General features: G+C 39.7%; 1 protein-coding gene across 1 annotated transcript in view; it reads right to left on the bottom strand.

The window, feature by feature from the left end:
* rps6kb1b (ribosomal protein S6 kinase b, polypeptide 1b) overlaps nucleotides 1-19,019 on the bottom strand; it is an 88,774-nt gene that overhangs the window by 31,454 nt on the left and 38,301 nt on the right. Inside the window, exons 6-10 of the mRNA XM_068010708.1 lie at nucleotides 17,061-17,118; nucleotides 12,705-12,805; nucleotides 8,272-8,362; nucleotides 6,876-6,966; nucleotides 3,120-3,227 (exon numbers count right to left, since the gene is read on the bottom strand). Coding sequence (XP_067866809.1) covers nucleotides 3,120-3,227; nucleotides 6,876-6,966; nucleotides 8,272-8,362; nucleotides 12,705-12,805; nucleotides 17,061-17,118 — 449 coding nt within the window. The remainder of the gene's footprint in view (nucleotides 1-3,119; nucleotides 3,228-6,875; nucleotides 6,967-8,271; nucleotides 8,363-12,704; nucleotides 12,806-17,060; nucleotides 17,119-19,019) is intronic.

The following is a 19,019-nucleotide window of genomic DNA, read 5'->3' as shown; positions in this document are numbered from 1 at the left end:
AATTCATATGTTCGTATGTTTTAAAGAGGATGGGGTGAAGAAAAGATAAATTATGTAATGGTATTCAAAAGTCTAGTAATTCTTAGAGAAATAGAACCAAGGTGGGCAGTGGAGTTAAGATACAGATCACCCATGATCCAACTGAATGGCAGAACAGGCTTGTGGGGCTGACTTTTTTCTCAAAAATATATTTCATTCATAAAATTTGTAAAAAACATTACATAACAATTCAAATTGGACATTACATAAAGTGTTAAAGTAGATGGGTTTCTTTCAATAGAGTACATGAGGTGTCTCACTACACTTGCCATTTCAGGTTATATTTACAATATACATTCACATTACACATCAAATAGCCAGGAAGGATCTAAAGGGAGAGCTAAGAAGAGCAAGGAGAGGACACGAGAAGTCATTGGCGGATAGGATCAGGGAAAACCCTAAGGCTTTCTATAGGTATATCAGGAATAAAAGAATGACTAGAGTTAGATTAGGGCCAATCAAGGATAGCAGTGGGAAGTTGTGTGTGGAATCAGAGGAGATAGGGGAAGTGTTAAATGAATATTTTGCGTCAGTATTTACAGTAGAGAAAGAAAATGTTGTCGAGGAGAATACTGAGATTCAGGCTACTAGTCTAGATGGGATTGAGGTTCACAAGGAGGAGGTGTTATCAATTTTGGAAAGTGTGAAAATAGTTAAGTCCCCTGGGCCAGATGGGATTTATCCTAGGATTCTCTGGGAAGCTAAGGAGGAGATTGCAGAGCCTTTGTCCTTGATCTTTATGTCGTCATTGTCGACAGGAATAGTGCCGGAAGACTGGAGGATAGCAAATGTTGTCCCCTTGTTCAAGAAGGGGAGTAGAGACAGCCCTGGTAATTATAGACCTGTGAGCCTTACTTCGGTTGTGGGTAAAATGTTGGAAAAGGTTATAAGAGACAGGATTTATAATCATCTTGAAAAGAATACGTTCATTAGCGATAGTCAGCACGGTTTTGTGAAGGGTAGGTCGTGCCTCACAAACCTTATTGAGTTTTTCGAGAAGGTGACCAAACAGGTGGATGAGGGTAAAGCAGTGGATGTGGTGTATATGGATTTCAGTAAGGCGTTTGATAAGGTTCCCCATGGTAGGCTATTGCAGAAAATACGGAAGTATGGGGTTGAAGGTGATTTAGAGCTTTGGATCAGAAATTGGCTAGCTGAAAGAAGACAGAGGGTGGTGGTTGATGGCAAATGTTCATCCTGGAGTTTAGTTACTAGTGGTGTACCGCAAGGATCTGTTTTGGGGCCACTGCTGTTTGTCATTTTTATAAATGACCTGGAAGAGGGTGTAGAAGGGTGGGTTAGTAAATTTGCGGATGACACTAAGGTCGGTGGAGTTGTGGATAGTGCCGAAGGATGTTGTAGGTTACAGAGGGACATAGATAGGCTGCAGAGCTGGGCTGAGAGATGGCAAATGGAGTTTAATGCGGAAAAGTGCGAGGTGATTCACTTTGGAAGGAGTAACAGGAATGCAGAGTACTGGGCTAATGGGAAGATTCTTGGTAGTGTAGATGAACAGAGAGATCTTGGTGTCCAGGTGCATAAATCCCTGAAGGTTGCTACCCAGGTTAATAGGGCTGTTAAGAAGGCATATGGTGTGTTAGCTTTTATTAGTAGGGGGATCGAGTTTCGGAGCCACGAGGTCATGCTGCAGCTGTACAAAACTCTGGTGAGACCGCACCTGGACTATTGCGTGCAGTTCTGTTCACCGCATTATAGGAAGGATGTGGAAGCTATGGAAAGGGTGCAGAGGAGATTTACTAGGATGTTGCCTGGTATGGAGGGAAGGTCTTACGAGGAAAGGCTGAGGGACTTGAGGTTGTTTTCGTTGGAGAGAAGGAGGAGGAGAGGTGACTTAATAGAGACATATAAGATAATCAGAGGGTTAGATAGGGTGGATAGTGAGAGTCTTTTTCCTCGGATGGTGATGGCAAACACGAGGGGACATAGCTTTAAGTTGAGGGGTGATAGATATAGGACAGATGTCAGAGGTAGTTTCTTTACTCAGAGAGTAGTAGGGGCGTGGAACGCCCTGCCTGCAACAGTAGTAGACTCGCCAACTTTAAGGGCATTTAAGTGGTCATTGGACAGACATATGGATGAAAATGGAATAGTGTAGGTCAGATGGTTTCACAGGTTGGCGCAACATCGAGGGCCGAAGGGCCTGCACTGCGCTGTAATGTTCTAATTCTAATGTTCTAATTCTAAAAAAAAACATTCTCTGGTGCATACAGCCTGAGGGGTTTTGCAGTTTCCAGCCTCTCAGTATACTACCACTGGGCCTTTGTGGCGGCTGGCCCAAGCTTTAGTGTGTCCCTCAGCACATAGTCCTGGACCTTGGAATGTGCCAGTCTGCAACATTTGGTTGTCAACAGCTCTTTGCACTGGAAGACCAGCAAGTCTTGGGCAGACCAAAGTGCATCTTTCATCAAGTTGATAGACCTCCAGCAACAGTTATGTTTATATCGGTGTGCATCCTTGAGAACAGCCCGTACAGCACGGAGTCCTGTGTTTTGAAGCTGCTCGGGATGAATCTCGACAAAAACCACCACATCTCTTTCCAGACCTGCTTTCAAGAGCTGAACAACCCTATGAATGAGAAAGCGAGGACTGAGGGAAGCAAGGAGTTCACGGTTTTGAGATCCTGTTATTATTCAGTAACCACAGTAGCACTGACATAACACGCAAGACATGTGGTGACAAACATCACAGGGGAATGGAAAAGCGGGAGGGGGTGGAACTTGGAACACTTAGCTCTGCTCTTAAACAATTTTATCTCATGAATTGGATACTCCTGTGGTCAAATTCAGAAAACGGAGATCCAACACGACTCCACAAGTCAAAAAAAACTAGCTTCAGTAAACCATAGTTACCCCATGACACATTATAAGATGCATTGATTTAACTTACTCTTCCGCCTAATGTTACAGAGTACTGGGGAAGACCATCTTAACCAATCAAGTCAATCGTAAAGGCCAGACCTCAGAGGCCACTTTATCTGTCATATCCTTCAGTAACCATTTCTACCAACAATTTTTCAATCTACAAGCCACCTTACAGTAGGAAGAAAATTGATAGAATACCTTTTTAAGAAGATCTCTGGCTTCCTGCGTGAGGTAGGGTGGCAGATTGAGTTTACACTTCAGGATCTTGTCAATTGTCTTCTTCCTGTTTTCCCCAGTGAATGGAGGCTAAGCAAAATTTAAGAAAAGAAACAGAAATCAACTCAAACCAAAATTTCAAAAACACTTTTCTCAAATTTTAAGTGTCAAGAAAAAGCCTCAAGAATTTCCAATCAACAATTGATAAACTTAACAGCTTTAAATATAAAGGTGAAAATAATTTGGTAGTGTATAACCACCTCTCACGTTGTCAAAGCTACTGGTTTGTTTATTTCTGTTCCCTAACCTTTCTCATCGTGCAATTCGCCACCTAAAAATAGGGAAGTAATTTATGTTCCATTCTGTCCTGTTTTTCAGGAAGCTAAGAGCCATTCAAGTGCACTAGATAGTTAGATTCACTCTGCTACTACTGCCCCCTCATTCAACAGGCTAGCATAGGCTTGAGAATTTAACACACTGGAAACTACAGGAGTCAATTCGACTATTTTACAGCACAGATGTTGCAAAAGTATTTAACAGAATTCAACCAAGCTTTGAACTTGCTTACAAAAGTTTCCTAGTGATGTAAAGACAAATATAGAATACCAAAACGCCAAATTTCATTAGATTTTAAGGTATTATAAAATGCATGTTGCTAATTTTTAAACATAGAAAGTGGCTTAAGTACAAACAAAAATTATCTTAAGTTTTATGATTTTAGATTTTAACCTAAAAGATGTTTTCTCAGGCATAGGTATATTTCAGTGATATTTACTATGTGATCATGGTCAGGAACAAAGAAAATTAAAAACCTTTAATATTACTATGCACATCCAAGTAATGACATGTACTTGAAAGCAATCCATTGCGTGAAGTACTTTGACATTTTTGAGATCGCTATACAAAATGCAAGAATCTAGTTTTTTAAAAATATATCTTCAAGATCCCTCTTAATTTAAAAAAAATTCAAGGGGAAAATATGATTATTGATGCCACTTCCTGGGTATTATTTAGTGGCACATGCATATGAACTTCAGACGAGGATAAAAATGGGTTTGACTGCTCTGCCTCTCATGTCAAATAATGCCTTCCGATATTCACTGCCCACAAAGCATGTCCACCTAGAGGGATACCAAGGACTGTCAGCACTGTGGAACCAAACTCTAAAAAGAGTCAGCAACCTCTTGCAAAAAAAAGGGAAGAAAAATACCATCTCAAAGCCCTTGCATGAATTGAGCATCCATACTCTTGTTTTTGCGTTCTAAGGCAGGAGAAATAACCAGAAAACCTCCCATTGGCTCCCCAGAGGTTGAGGAATCATGCTGGTTAAAGGATCTCAGTTAAAAACACCGAGGGCACAAGATCACAAAGTCAACAGTAAACCTGATAACACAACATCTCTTTTATCAACATAGCTGTTTTCTTTGGCTTTTCGAAGAGTTAAATATAAAATAAAATGCAACTTCCCTACCCATTTCAGGTGCTATTGTTTCAACAAAAATGGCTAATGGCATTGTAGGCTACAAATTTGGGAGTGACAGGAGAAAATAAATTGGTTTCCATGTGTTACCAAATCTTATTGTCCAAGGAAGTGAATTAAGCAGTTGATACTGAATCTTCCCTGGGTTTATGACCATCTCTTTATGAATAACAATTAAGTTCCCTCACAGCTGGCCTCAATAATTATTTCAAGCCAATCACTATGCATTGTTTGTACAGAAAACATTTCTAGAAGAGAGAAAATGGACCAAGCAAAAGGATGTTAATCATAACTCTTGGTACTTTTTTTGGCTTAAGCTGTCTCCCCTTCTCTGTTTGAAGATACTGACTCATGGCTGGGATATGGGTCTATAGGTTCCGGCGATAGCCATTCTTTATGTGAGCTTGGACAGCAAGTATTATTTATCTACAGAAGGTATCACAGGAGAGCATGATCCCACATTTATCTGAGCTCTACCTGTCACCGGGAGTCACTGAAAAGTGAAGTGGGATCACAGGGTGATTTTGTTCCTTCTTAGCCTAGTAAGCACAGAAGCTAATTGTAGCAAATTACTTGCTGCCCCATCAAAATGTCCCAAGAACAGCATTACAGGAATGTATAAAATAGGCGGCAAGTGCTGCCAGATCAAAAACAATGCTCTAAACAGGGATTAGGACACGACCTTAAGACAGTAATGTTATGGTATTTGATGGGTAAAAAGGATCACTCAGGGACAGGATAAATACAATTGCATTTATGATATTTGATAGATAATTCCTACTTCTATTAACTAACATCCTCCTTTTACTCTACTAGTGATAATCTTGAATTTATGTCCCTTTCTCACCAATCCACTTGCTTGTGGAAACAATCTCACTATTTACCAGCAAAGCCTTGCATAATTTTAAAATCTTTGTTCCCCATTAAACTTTCTATTTTCCAACAGGCCCAAATTTTTGAGCATTCATGGCAAACTTGCATTCTTGCCATCATTTCAGTGAATCTTCACTGTATTTTTTCCATGACTAATACCCTACCTTTAAATAGGGCAGTGCTGACTAAGTAACAGACTTAAGTAGCACAACTTAAAGATGGCAGATTTGGTCACACCATGCCTCTCATTAAGTAACTGCATTCCTAAGGTGTGAGAATTCAATTCTTGTTTAACTGGAGAGGGCGTTAGTGCAAGTGTTGATGGTTTTGTCTTTGCTACTTGGGCTTCAGTTTATGTCTGGACTGCAATCTTTAACAGTGAATGAAACAAAACCAAGGCTGCATGAAGATGATTTCTTTAAAAAATCATATAACAAAGACAAAACAGATCAACAACTCCTGGAGTCCAAAAGATTTAACCTGCACTTCTCAAAATTTTAGTAGGAAGATTAGTGGGGGAAAAATTGGATACTTTTAATTTAGCTACAGCAATGAGGGCCAGTCAATTTCAGAACATTTTGAACAGCCATCACAGCAACACAAGGCAAAAACATAGGAATGAGAATGGGACCGAGAGAAAAGCCTAAATATATCTGTATTCTTCAAGGTAGAAGTACAAGTTCTTAAAAAGGATGTAATGTCCGTTAACTATTGCTGATGTAACATTCTTTTCTTGAATTACAATTATCATAGTCAAAGCACGGAAGCCCTGCCAACAAACAGGGATTATACTACTGGTACCGAGTATCAACATCAACCATTGCTCAGTCATGGCAGTGAAGTTAAAACTAAATGCTGCAAGTCACATGTGGCTCAGGAAGCTCAGGCAACTATTTGTGCTTATGTTGTTACTTACTAGGTTTTTCCTGTTTCGATTTCATAAGCTGGTACGTTTTTAAAGAATTATTCATCCCATTACTTCATTGTTAGATAAATCCTAAGTCATAACACCAAGTTCTAATATCAGCACTCAGATAAGTGCAAGTGAGTGAGACGAGATTTGAACTCTACTAAGTCTCCATGGTAAGGCTGACTCTGCCACTCATGACGTACCAACGTCCCCATCATGTTTTTAAAGCACATTAGTGACAGCTAATAGCCAATTGCCACTGGGTATTTTGTCCAACTGAGGCCTTGCGGACGAATATATCCAAATATAATACATAAATAGTAACCAAATTTCTCAACAGATCACAACAGCTTGACAGTCAACCCAATGGGTTCGAGTGACAATGATTTATTATTTTATTGTCTTCCAAAATGGAATAGGGCACTGGACACTGTGAAAGGGTCAAAAACATGCAGTTTTTAAACTGTGCACCTACTGCTCCAGTCAGCATGTCGTACATTAGGGCTCCTAAACTCCACCAGTCCACAGCACGATTATGTCCACTTCTCATTAAAATTTCAGGTGCCCTGTGAGAAAAGGAAAGGAACAGTGAGATTGCACTTCTCCTCAGCTCTATTCTAATATACTACATTACCTTGCAACAGGGGGAGAGAGAAGCAAATCCTCATATGGTTTTCTATCAGCAGCATGTAAATTGTACTATTTTGAGGAAGCTGAAGAGGTCCACTGCTACAAGACTCTTATTCTGATGACTCCAGTTAAATCCCAGTTTGACCTGGCATTTCTTGTAAAGGAATGGTTTCTCCAAAGTGGTGGGAGGGTGGTATAATGTTGTGAACCTTACAGCATCATTCAAGAGTGTCAAACGAGTTGATCAAGGAGCAGTGTTGGCATTGCCAATATCGATGTTGCAGCTTGGACAATCCTAACGTTTTGGCAGAAGATAGTGTCAACGTAGGAGAAAAGGTGAGGCATTACAAAAAAAAAGGACACTTTCAAATAGATAAGGAATTGGAAATATATTATGTAGGTTATCTGCAGCATTAAAATGAAATCTTCATTTTGCTTAGTTTTAAGTAGTCCGTCAGATCAGAAAGAATTTACATTTACTTTATATCTATGTGTCTCAAGGGTCCCAAAGCACTACACATTTAATGAATTACTCCAAATTGAAGTCACATTTACGTGATCAGCAGCTACTTTACACTTAGCAATGAGATAAATGATCAATTAATGTATTCCTGATGGTGTTGATTGAGGGAAGAAAGTCAGTCAGGTTAACAGGATGTTGCTACGGGTTTTTGAATTGGCAAAAGAAGCAGACGTGGCATCGGTTTAAGGTCTCATCCTCAGAATGTCACCAAGACAGGGTACAAAGAATGACTGAATTATACCAATATCATCATGAGGCATGTTAACTTTTAAAAACCGAAAAGACAGGACAGTCATCACATAGGAATGCTAACGTGCTGCAGTGTGAACTGGTTAAGATGTGACACCTTGCCTGCAATTCAACACAAATATGTTCCCAATCTTAACCTTGCAATTGAGAAAAGCCAAAAAGTGACCACGCTCTTTTGCAGTTTTCTAGCAGTCAGGTAGATCATGGTAGTAGGGGTAATGGGCAGAGACACATCAAAATCTCCAGCTAATCATCCTAGCCAAGAAACATTGAAGATAAATGGGAAAATGGGGCAAATTCAAGTTACTAAATAAGTTTAAATGGACTCTACTTAATTTAGGTTCTTTATAATGGCAGATATAGTTATCAGGAATAAAGGATTCAATCTCCCAACAAAATAAGTCTCAACATTTAAAGCATTCACTGTAGTCACATTTCCAAGCAACACTTTTGTTTTTAAAGAACTCACATGTATTCTATTGTGCCACAGAAAGTGTGGGTCACTGCACCATCATGAATAGATTCTTTACATAATCCAAAATCTGTCAGTTTAACGTGCCCTGAAACAAAGAGAAAAACATAGGGTGATCACAGTGTATGCAGGAGGAGGAATCCTTGAGGGACTACGAGGCAGCAATCTGACCATAGAGTTCAACTAATTCAAGAAACATTAGGCAGTTGACCATAGGTTGCTAATTTGTGCTAAGTTCCTCAGCAGTTTAGTGCTGTTGGCCAATAACCAGTGTCATGTGAACCCATACACTGAATTACAACTTTGTAATCTTTTCCCAGTATTGGTTATTTATATTTTCTGCTCACTGTATCTCCTGTCCCAAACTCCTGTTGGGGTACAGTTCCATGGAAGCCAAGACCTCACCCAAGGGGTCATTACTCACATAATCCTATGTGGCAAATGTGACTGCTCAGAGGACATCACAATGGAGCCCAATCATGCTTTCATTTGATATGCACCCGCACTTTCCAGCAAGGGTCATGGATACCTAACAGAAGCAGAACCCCTGGCTGAGTCTTTGCTGTGACCAAACGTAGCACTTCAACCCTGCTCAACTAACTCAAAATAGAAAGTGAATCAAACCAGAGTCCTTTTAACATTAAGTTGTGCAATTGCTGATTAGGGCAAGTTAGGAGAAGGTATAAGATTTTGGTTTAACTTTAAATTTTTTAACTTTATATTTTGTTTTTGGTCAATTTTTCCACCTGCCAACATAGCCAGGTTTCTTCAAGATTGTTAACAATTGTGCTTTTAACAATTTAAATTTTGGAATTATGCAGTTGATCAGGACATATTATGCAAGGACTTGAAATACAAGGGTGGGGAGGGGATGTGGAAAAAAAATTGCAAAACTTTACCAACACAACTATACATATTCAACTGGTTTATCTTAAGTTGGACCCCCAAAACAGAAGAGACTACACAAATTAAGAACTATCAAATCGCTAGTGGCAATCCTTCCAGTGAGCAAAATTATACACCTTTATAAAGGAAGCATTATACTATATAGATGCATAATGTTTTTATGGCTACAAAATCATATTAAGTAAAGAGGCTCAAGTTTGAATTTAATTGTTAGGTCAGAGAACTTTGGAGGTGGAAATGCACGAGTCATTTTCAGGCTTCAAATCAGAAGTAAGCCAACATGTTGATATTGATATGCATCGGACAGGCAAACACATGTTTATCAGTTTTATTTTTAATTATACCAACGACAGGATCTACAGTGGCCTTGCTCGCGAGTCGCAGGATATACTTTTTCTTAACTTCATGCTGCTGCGTCTCTCTTCTGGTTCTGTCATCTTTTGCTTCTCTACCTAATCCGTTCCTCCTCTTTTAGCTTCTTTAATAGTTTTTTTTCTCTACCCTGTCTTGCGTTATGTTTTCTTTCCTCAGTGTGAGGTATACAGCATACTCAGGAGACAGATTACAGAACAGCAAATGGCACATTCTTTTCAGGTCACAGGTGGTGGTTGAAGGGTGTGGGTAGAGGCTTCATTTTTTGGGTGACAGTCAGGGGAGGGATCCAGTCAAGTTTACAAACAAGAGATGCCCTTGGGGTTGCAGCTGGAAGAATGGCTATTGCATCAGAGTAAGAAAACCAATGTAAAGGAGGTAGCACTGTGGAGAATTGAGCTACAGTGTCACCTACCTTGGAGATGCAAATCAAGGGAACTGGGAGGACTGAAAGGTAAATTAAATTTAGGTAAATGGGAAATTTAACTTCCAACTTAAACAGATTCACACGTGTGACAGAAATAGTGACATAGCCTTCCTGCTACCACAGTAAGTTCACACTATGGTGAAAGCATAGAAGTTTACAATAAATAAGTTGTACAGCCCACCATTTCTATACCTGCTATTTGCTAGAACTATCCAAAACTAATCTCACTTAACCCAGTCTCTCTCCATAGCCCTGTATCTCCATTTGATTCAAATATTTATCCCATTTTCCCTTTAAAAATGCAATGGTCACTGTCTTAAGCACTCCTCTGGAAAGGTATTTCATGCTCTAACAATCCACTGTGTAAAAGAATAATTGCCCTAACCTCTGTCCTCACTCGTAAATTGGTGACCCATCTCACTAACTCCCAGAGGAAATAGTCTTTCCCTTCTTGCCATCAAAACTGTTCATAATCTTTTAAACCTCTATCAAATCTCCACAGCCTTTTCTGCTTCAAATGTAATAGCTCTCGTATCTCACATCTCTTCTCAGTTTTACATCCCTGACATCACCCTGGTGAATTAAATATATGATAGATGGAGTGTGCATATGAATTGGGGGAGAAGCGCTGGTGGTCAGTGAACAAAACATTAACACTCAATATTACTGCTCTACTACGCTCACCTGAAGAACAGACTAACTCTCTAGGTGTCACATGGAGTGGGATACTGAATTATACCCAGTAGCAACAGCTAACCTCTTGACACCACTGTGTAAAGTGATGAGTGTAGCCCAAAAAGAATCAAATATCAACTTCATTGGGTAACATCATTAAGTTGAGCTATAATCGAGCAGCACCCTAGAATCTTTTACCAGATTTCCATGCAAACTTTTGTGAAAGTGACAAATATTGATCTTCACAACAAAACATTCCCTTCACTGTAAATCCTCTACGTGGTATGCAACCTTGTACATGGAATATGCATGCCAAGAGTCAACAGGCATGGCTCAGAAGGCTAGAGGTGGGGTCGTTGCAATCAACTTACTTGATATTATGCTGCACCTGCCACCATATCAGCAGCTGTGCAAGTGGGAAGCTGTGGTTACACACTTGCATCACTATGGAGTAAAGAGTCAGCAGAGCTCCATGCCTGTGCATACTTACTTTTCTACCAATTGTCCAGTCAACACTCTTTAATTGAAGCAATTTAAACCAAGCCCCACACAGCAGGCTCTCCAAGTTTCAAAGATTTTTTTTGTAAAAGTTTAATAAAAAAGGCAGACTTTGCATCAGTGGCAGGTGTAAAGTGAAATCAATTCTTGGAGAAAGTCTCACATATAATAGCCTCTACTGACAGCTTTATATTCCACTTTTGGCACTAGGACACTAAATATTGTAGCTGTATAAATGCAACACAAGTCAAAGGAATATAAAAGTTAATTACCTCATAAAGTCAACTATTAAGGTCCACTTCTGCAATTATGTTTTGCACTGAATATTTGATGTAAAAAGATCCTCAATTGCAGTTGGCACTGCCTAGAGCTAATACAAGTTAGAATAAATCTCCAAACTGTACATTCTTGGTGCTGGCACAGGAATGAGATTGTCACTAAAGGTCTTTGCACCACCACAGGACCCAGATAAGTAGAGAGTCAAGTGACCTGCACTCATGACATTGCATAAAGTTCATAAAGATCTGCTTGCTGACTTTTTGCTTCCTCCTGGGCAATTGAGACTGTGCAATCATAGAAACCAATCTGTATGCTGTTCGCTATGCTACTAGAACTTCAGTAAAACATTATGTAAAATTTTTCTACCATATCCATCAGAACAGTGAAAAACGTTCAGTTTAGGATCCCCTGTGGTTCAGCTGGTGAAGGCAACAAGTAGCTAAGCCATAGAGAAGATTGAAGGTCTTAAACTATGGCCTGTCCAGAATGAGGTTCTCACAGCTGGGGCAGCAGTAGCCTCAATGTCTCTGTTTAATTGGGATGGAAGGGAGAAAATACAACTGCCAGGTCCCCACTCCTAACTGCTATTCAGTGACTGTTCAAGGACAGTGCTGTGAAGTGATACATCCAATGTTTGGACGGCCAGCAAATTCTACCAAAGCTCAGACATCGAGACACATGGGTGAAGTACCAGAGGGCAACTTGTGCAACCACAACCTGTCCAAATAGGTCTGATGACAACACTGGTATAGCATGGTACGCAGAGTTCCAAATGTACTAAACTACTGGCAGGTTTTCCATTATTCAACATTTACACAGCTTTTCTAGCTCTGAATGCAAGAGCAAAAATATACTGACCCAGAGAAGATACATTTTACAGGAATGTCTGCCACTTTGGGGGAATTAAAATGTTATTGCATCGCTAAAGAGTTAGAACTATTAGACTAAAATGTTAAGTATGCTGGAACTCTTTTATAGTGCATGCAGTTGAGAGAGAACCAAAGTAAGTTTTAAATCAACTTTAAATGCACCAACTGTTGTCTATTAAATGAATAAATGTGGACTGAGTAAAGATTAGTTTTCCATATTTTGCCTATCAAATTTATATGAAAGCAGATTTAACCAATTCCTATAAAATATAGCAAAATTTCATTATGAAGGATAAACAAATGCCCAAAATTTGAACTGCAGCCTACATAAAAATAAAGTTTCTCCAGTGGTCACAGCTGTGCTCAGCTCATTGAGCCCATCAAACTGCTGAGTTTCCATTTACCTTGATGATTGAGCATGATGTTTTCTGGCTTCAAGTCTCGGTAGATAATACCCTTCTGATGCAAGTGCCCCAAAGCCATTGAGATTTCCGCTAAATAAAAACTTGATTTGAGGGGGAAAAAAAAGCATTAGTGTTTTTAATAGTTTATCTAAAAGCAAACTATTTTGGGAGGAGGGAAGTTACAACAGCTTTTTCTTTGTAATGGTATAATCATCTCTTTTAATGGCTTAACTTGGCAATGGAGACTATCTCCTTGATTCAAAATAGCTAATCAGTTATTTTAGCTTTTACATTTCAACAAAATGAGTTGATAATTTACACTCCTTGTAAAATGACCAAGTTTTCACACATCTATCCAGCTTAAATTGAAAGATCACAATTTTGATGGTCCTCACCCCTAAATATCTTAGTTATTGTCAGCAGCACAGACTTACCAATGTCACATATTCATCTCAATGAAAAATGAAAGATAGTTTAACGTACATCACTAAGACATAAACAGAACTACATCTGGCCATTGGGTGATACATAAGAGCAGTGTTGGTTCTCTGACCTTCCCTTTCCAAAAATCTCACTAGGCATACCTTTTAACATTTCAATAATTTGCTTACAAATGCAACCCTTGCCATTGTGCTTTGCTCGCTCTGTTCAATGAATTGCAAGTTATGTGGTATATTCCTTGCATTTTTACATTCAAAGCATCTGTTTTCTCTTTTCCCCTCAAAACAACCACAATTTCTGCCAAATGCTATTCCTTGTCAAGTCCTGGCAGGAAGCATACATGAATGGCCCAGGATGATTTTTCTCTTCTAGACGAGGGTGCAATGGCATGACCAAGATCCTGCAAGTGTAACCACTCTAGACCACAGCACATAGGTAATTTCAACAATCTCTTCTTGCCAGCTTTTTGATCTGTTTTCTGTTACAAATTAGCAGTTCTTTTTTCTCTCATGATACTTCCAACAGTTTTTTAAAAATAAACTCCAAGCAAGAAATACTAAAAAACTTATGTTCTCTAGTAAACAGTAACAATCTATTTATTTATTTATTTAGAGATACAGCACTGAAACAGGCCCTTTGGCCCACCGAGTCTGTGCCGACCATCAACCACCCATTTATACTAATCCTACATTAATCCCATATTCCTACCCCATCCCCACCTTCTCTCAATTCCCCTACCACCTACCTATACTAGGGGCAATTTATAATGGCCAATTTACCTATCAACCTGCAAGTCTTTGACTGTGGGAGGAAACCGGAGCACCCGGCGAAAACCCACGCGGTCACAGGGAGAACTTGCAAACTCCGCACAGGCAGTACCCAGAAATGAACCCGGGACGTTGGAGCTGTGAGGTTGCGGTGCTAACTACTGCACCACTGTGCTGCCATCTGTCCCATTGTCGTAACTCCTGTTAAGACAATGGGACAAAGTATTACTGTTCAACCAGGAACTTGAAGCTACTGTCTTTCAAAAAGTTTGACTTAATAGTCTTAAGACTGCCAGTTTCACAATTTAAAGTTTCATTAGTTCTGCAAGCGGCACAAGGGGTTTGTTTGCAAGAAACTTACCCAGCTACGTACCCTCAGCTCACTCGTGTACTGATTTGTTAAACGGGAATTTGTGACCATGATACTAGCATATCATGAGTGTATTCTCGCAGCTAAAAGAGGTGGTGACTGAAGACAAGAAAAGACAACATACACAAAGCAGAAATAAAAACAAGAAATGCTGGAAATACTCAGCAGGTCTGGCAACATCAGTGGAGAGAGCAGAGTTAACATTCCAGTTCTGATGAAGGGTCACTGACCTGAAAATTTAACTCTGCTTCTCTCTCCACAGATGCTGCCAGACCTGCTGAGTATTTCCAGCATTTCTTGTTTTTATTTCAGATTTCCAGCATCTGCAGTATTTTGCTTTTATTATACACCAAGCAGAGGCTGGTCAACAGGGATTAACTGTAGGCATGTTAATAGTTGGATATAAAATAACACTAGCAGTGGAGTTGGTCGTCTGCTTTGACATTTTGACTAATGAAATAAATTGTTCCCTGGAGTGGAGTCTCAAAGTTAAATCAGTCACAAACCTGATTTAGAGATTAAACCAAACCAGAGTTCACCCCAAACTTTGCCAATCTAACTTTTTCACAAGCTCAACTGCACCTCGCTGGAAACATCCCCTTCGAACATATCCTATTCTACATCCCGATAAAAATACAAAGCAGTTATGGACTGAGGTTTGAGTCCTGCTTCATTTTAATCATTTCCTAATCAGAGCCGAGCAAATGTAGTGGTGGAGTATGTGTGGGGGGAGGGGAAATGGGGAAAATCAAACATGAGAGTCAGGTCCAGTGACAAGCTACAGCAGGCACTGAGAGCAGCCTCGGATTAGATTGGAACCACTGTTTTTGTTACAGAAGTAAAGCTAGGCAGAAAAAGAGGATTATAAGGCAAAAATCAAGAAAATTTACCCAGACAGTCAACCCCTTCTCATAAAAATAAAGGTAAACAAAGGTCCAAGCCTAAATACAGCAGAATTTCCTTAATCACAATGCAGCTCTACCTGAATTGTCCATCCAATGAACTAGCTAAGAACTCTTTCTTAATCAGGCAAGTGTCATTTGAGCACAAAACCTATTTTGCAGCATTTTATATTACATGGAATTAGAGGTTTTTGTTAGATAAGAATATCAAGTGTTCGGAGCTACAGCGGCTAAATAGAATTGAGGTACTGATCAGCCATGATCTAATTGAAGGCTCAAGGGACTGAACAGCTTATACAGAAATAGGCTGTTCGGTCCAATTGGTCTATGCTGGTGTTTGCACTCCACAGAGGCTTCTTCCCACTCTAATTACCTCTTCCCACCCATATCCCTTGATTCTCTTCTCCTTCATGTATACATCAAGCCTCCCCTTAAATACATCAATGTCATCTGTTTCAAACACTCCCATGTGGCAATGAGTTCCATATTCTTGAATTTTTAATACAAGGATTCTTAAAAATTGAAATATGCAAACACATATGCAAAAGCTTACAATAGTTTGAGGACGTCAAAGCGTGTTGCTTTTTTGATAGGCAAGATGGGTTAAATTACTGGAGACCAACACCATAACCCAACAGTGAATACTTTACTTCAGATGCGTTTTGTTTTGGTGATGCTTTCAACTGGTCGATTTATTCGAACTTGAACTCAATCTCCAAACCACAAAAGTGCAATGTAAACCTCAAACCCACCAGAATCAACCAATGCAACTTTACATCGGCAGCCTTTTCTCATACACAACTGACTCATGACGACATCCACTTCCTGCAGTCAATAGCTCTGTTTACACAAGGGCTTTTCAAGCAGCCTGATCTGAATCATCAGGTGGGCCAATGAGGAAACAATTGAACCTACTCTTCCCAGTCAATCAGACTGAAAAGGTAGCTGGGCTCACTCCCAATAAACACCTCATTGAAACACTTTACTTCAGATGTATTTTGCTGGAAATCAGGTTAACTGCAGACTGCATCCTTCATGGGTTATCACCAATAAAGGCAGTAATAGTCATGTCAGATGCCCAAATTGAATCCAGATGCAGACAGTTCGCTCATGTTTGGACTCCTTCACGGGATCTTTCCATTTGTGAGGGAGTCCAAAATTAGATGCCATAAATATAAGGTAGTCACTAATAAACCCAATAGGGAATTCAGGACAAATTCAGGAATTTACCCAAACAGTGGCTAGAATATGGAACTTGCTACACATGGAGTAGTCAAGGCGAATAGCATAGATGCAGTTAAAGGGAAGCTAGGTAAGAAGACTGTGGACTGAAGTTCAACTCCAGGACTTGAGCACAAAAATCAAGGCCAACACTCTAGTGCAGTACTGAGGGACAGCTGCACTGCCGGAGGTGCCATCTTTCAGATGAGACATTTGACTGAGGCCCCTTTTGCCCTCTCAGGTGGACATAAATAATCCCATGACACCAATGCGAAGAGGAGCAGTAGTAATCCCTCGTGTCCTGGCTAATATTTATCCCTCAATAAACATCACAAAAACAGATTATCCAGTCATTATCACACTGATGCTTGTAGGGGCTTGCTGTGCACAAACAGGCTGCTGCAATTCCTACATTATAACAGTGATTACACTTCAAAAGTACTTCACTGGCTATAAAACACCTTGGGAGCCCAGTGGTCATGAAAGGTGCTGTATAAATGCAAGTCTTTCTTTCACATGAAGGAGAAAATAGAAGGATATGCTAATAATATTAGTTGAAGTAAGGTGGGAGGAGGCTTGTGGAGCATAACAGACCAGTTGGGCCGAATGGCCTGTTTCTACACTGTGATTCTAGTGTAGACAATGCTCCACTTACCAAGCGGTGTCTTCCATAAAGATTCCTTCCCTTTCCAGCTGCATAAAGAGCTCTCCACCTGTAATGACATAACCATTGTGAGAGAAAGTAACCAAATGAGCACAGTACCAAAAAAGGCTGAGAAAACACTTTGCCGTTTGATCACTGCAAAAGGAAACCACAGTAACAATGGAAAACTGTCAAATTTATTTAGAAGTAAAATGCCTTTAGTCAACAAAGCAAATGCACAGCTCACATTTACCCATCAACTGGTATTACACTCTGTTTTAAAACAAAAATTTTAAAACTGCAGCTCCCCGAGACCCCCAATAGCTCACTGAGTAAATGAACCACTTAGCATGAAGGTGCGTCAAACAGACAAGGAAGGATCCAAGGTTCAAAGCCCACTCTGTTTTGAGTAGGCACTAACAAAAGCCATAGTGGCACCGCTGGTAGCTTAAGGATGGGCTGGGAAGTTGGTTGGGGGGGGCAGTGAGGTGTGTGTAAGGGAGAAAAGAGAGAAATTCAGCCAGGGCAATACTATTTCACCTCATAAGTTACCATCTTTCAGTGTACTGACATTATAAAAATATCAAGGGGAGAATGATCCACCCAATCATATTTGAGAAGTGGAATTAAGAACAGGGATGAGGAAATGCCATTTAGATCACAGTTCATCCTTCCAGTACATTAATCCTCTCACTCTAATTGTCTTTATGTCTACTCAACATACTGAGATATGTTGATTCCACCCCAGATCTGAACAGGAAACCTACAATGACACTACAGGATGTAAAACAAACTACACATGCAGCAATGTATCCGAGAGTCTATTCCAAACAACTTATCGACAGGTCTTTCAACTGTTTAATCAACATCACTAAAAACATATCTGATCATTATCACACTGCAGTTTGTTGGAGCTTGCTGTGCACAAATTAGCTGGTGCGTCTTCTACATTACAACAGTAACTGCACTTCAAAAGTACTTTATTGGCTGTACAGTTCTTTTGCGGCATCCCGAGGCCATGAAAGACCCTAGATAAACGCAAGTTCTTTCCTTCTTTAAAGCAATCCCAGGAATAATCCATCACTGGTACAGACTTTTCTGTGCAATTGCGATTGGTATATTATGGCATACCTTCGCTGATTAAACACTAACGTTCACAATAGTAGCTCCTGATAAGGTTTACATCATTGGCTGTCAACAGGAGTTAAACATTAAAAACTGTACTTCAAAATGGGAGAGAGTGCAGCATTAGTTTTACAGATCCTTGCTGTGAAAAATCAACAAATGGAGATACTGTCTCTTAAAATGTATACTTGAAATTCCAGTAGATCGAAACGATTCTGTGTTCAACCCAGTAAGAATTAGATTATACATAGAAATATATAGAAGCTACAATACAGAAACAGGCCATTTGGCCCAACCAGTCGTCTTTGGCATTTTTCCTCCACACAAGCAAACAGTTCTAATCACATTTACTTACCTTGGCCATATCCATTCAAACCCTTTGCCTTCAACCTAATCTTGGATGTTAACTAAATTTCTCCCTCAATCATTAACTCTTGGAATAAATTCTACAGCCTCACAACTGTGTAAAGAAATTTCTCCTGCTTTCTGTTCTAAATCTCTTACATTTAATCATGTATCAGTGGCCTTTTGTTCTTCATCCCTTAATTACAAGAAACAGCCTGCTTGTATCTACCCTATTCCACTGTTTTGTTTTTTGCCTTTTTTATTTGTATTTTCTCATGCCAGCCAGCATCCTAATAAATCTGCATTGTACCCTCTGTAAATCTTAAAACCCACCTCTTTGGCCAAGCTTTGTCACTACTCCCAATATCTCCTCCTCTGGCTTGGTGATGACTTTTGTCCAACTATACTTCTGTGAAGTGCCTTGGGATGGTTTATCCTATGTTAAAGGTGCTATATAAATGCAAGTTATTATTGTTGTAAAGCCTCAATATCCTTCCTATA

This window comes from Heterodontus francisci, chromosome 30, assembly GCF_036365525.1.
Source record: "Heterodontus francisci isolate sHetFra1 chromosome 30, sHetFra1.hap1, whole genome shotgun sequence".
Lineage (NCBI taxonomy): Eukaryota > Metazoa > Chordata > Chondrichthyes > Heterodontiformes > Heterodontidae > Heterodontus > Heterodontus francisci.
This window is presented reverse-complemented; position numbering and strand designations above follow the sequence as displayed.